Here is a 1,670-nt window from a genome sequence, read left to right as displayed (position 1 = left end):
TTCCCTCGGAGTTTACCGACTCGATTCATGGAACTGAGCCACAAGATATGGCCCTGCGTGACTCTAATAACAATCTATGGCACCTCAAAATAGAAAAATTTATTGATGGTTGGTATTTCACAGACGGTTGGGTGAAATTTGTAGAAGATAACATGATTCAAAGGGGTGATGTTTTATTCTATCAATCCTGTTCTGAAGGTGTGCTCAATTTTAAAGTTATGAGTCCCTCTGGCAGTGAAGATGTCAGAATTGAACGTCGCAATGTTAAGACCACGAGATTGCCGATTGTAAAAGTAGAAGTAAAAACTGAGGATGTAGAGGCTGGTGATGAGAAGCCTCCTGAAAACCGAGGCACGGAGATGGTGGTGGATGGTGAGTTCTACTTTGCATTTCCTTACAGTGATGATATTTAGTTAAGTGATTCGTTGTGCATATGTTGTTTATGAATTGTGATTGCAGTAGCTGGGGAGGCCGGTACTAGCAAGTCTGGAAAGAAGAGGAAGAAGCAGGATTACTACGGTGAGGAGATTTTCAAACCTGGGGGTATGCAGCCGCCCTTGAACCCTTACTTCGTGGTGGATGTGAGGGAAAACAGAGCAAATGAGATGGTAAGTTGATCTAATCGATGCGATATGTCAATTTATATGTCTCCTTATACATGTTTTCTTTATGTTGTCGTGACAGCACTTCCCAATAGATGTGATCAGAGACCACAATATCCAACTCCCGGAGACTTTGTTGCTCGTGGATCCGAAAGGGAGGACGTTTGAGACAAAGCGCAGATCCTGGAAGGATGGTAGAGTGAACTATAATGGAGGGTGGAAAGCCGTCTACCGAACGAATATGTTGAAAACAGGTGACAAGCTCATATGCGAGTTCATCGGCAATGGCAGCGGCGTAGGGGATATGCACCTCAAGATAAGTGTATTTTCATTGCAACATAGGTAGCAAAAGGTAGGGATGGTGAAAGAAAGCACAAATATTTGTACAAATTTTTAGTGTTTTTTTTTTAATGGAAAGATTAGGACAATGCAGTAAGATTGTGTGTTGTAATAGAATTTAGGTTCAACAGTAATTTGTTGTGATACAGAAACTCCAATGCTTGATCAAACGCTGCACCGAAATGTTGTGCAAGTGCATATATTGTGTGTGTATAGTGTGTGTTTGTGCATGTGCATAGTGTGTGTGTGCATGTGCATGTGCATATTGTGTATGTATATAATGGTCTAATAATTGTAGAAGATAAATGGAGAAAACATGATCGTTTGCGTCACCCTTCACATGCATTATCCTTCACATACCTCTCTTAATTGCTTTCCATGCACAATAAGCTTAAGATTTCTTTTATTATATGGAAAATATTAGAATGGCCAAATACCTCTAATGTGTGTATTGACAGCTTGAGATTTAACTTTCGACGCCATTGTTGTATTATACCATTGGTAAATTTACAATTCCTTTCTTTAAATTCTTAATTTTATTCTTTGTTGACTTATGGTATCTTAGTTTAAGTTTGCCGATAGCGAAAGAAAAGGAAGAGGTCGGCGTCATACTATTTTTTTTTATGATTTTTGTGAAACTATATAATATATACACACACACAAGGGAAAGAAATCACGATTACAACCTTCAAATTTTGAGTGATTAGTTGTGGCTATTTATTCTCTTTT

The 1,670-nt window shown here is 38.6% G+C and overlaps 1 protein-coding gene across 1 annotated transcript; it reads left to right on the top strand.

Moving 5' to 3' along the window:
* The first annotated feature begins 203 nt into the window (after positions 1 to 203).
* Positions 204 to 1,033, top strand: LOC125192309 (B3 domain-containing protein At5g60140-like). Its single transcript, XM_048089845.1, has 3 exons — positions 204 to 372; positions 460 to 608; positions 685 to 1,033. The coding sequence occupies exons 1-3, from the start codon at positions 219 to 221 to the stop codon at positions 946 to 948; spliced, it is 567 nt and encodes a 188-aa protein (XP_047945802.1). The 5' UTR covers positions 204 to 218; the 3' UTR covers positions 949 to 1,033.
* The last annotated feature ends 637 nt before the right edge of the window (positions 1,034 to 1,670 follow it).

This window comes from Salvia hispanica, chromosome 6 (assembly GCF_023119035.1).
Source record: "Salvia hispanica cultivar TCC Black 2014 chromosome 6, UniMelb_Shisp_WGS_1.0, whole genome shotgun sequence".
NCBI classification, from domain to species: Eukaryota; Viridiplantae; Streptophyta; class Magnoliopsida; order Lamiales; family Lamiaceae; genus Salvia; species Salvia hispanica.
This window is presented reverse-complemented; position numbering and strand designations above follow the sequence as displayed.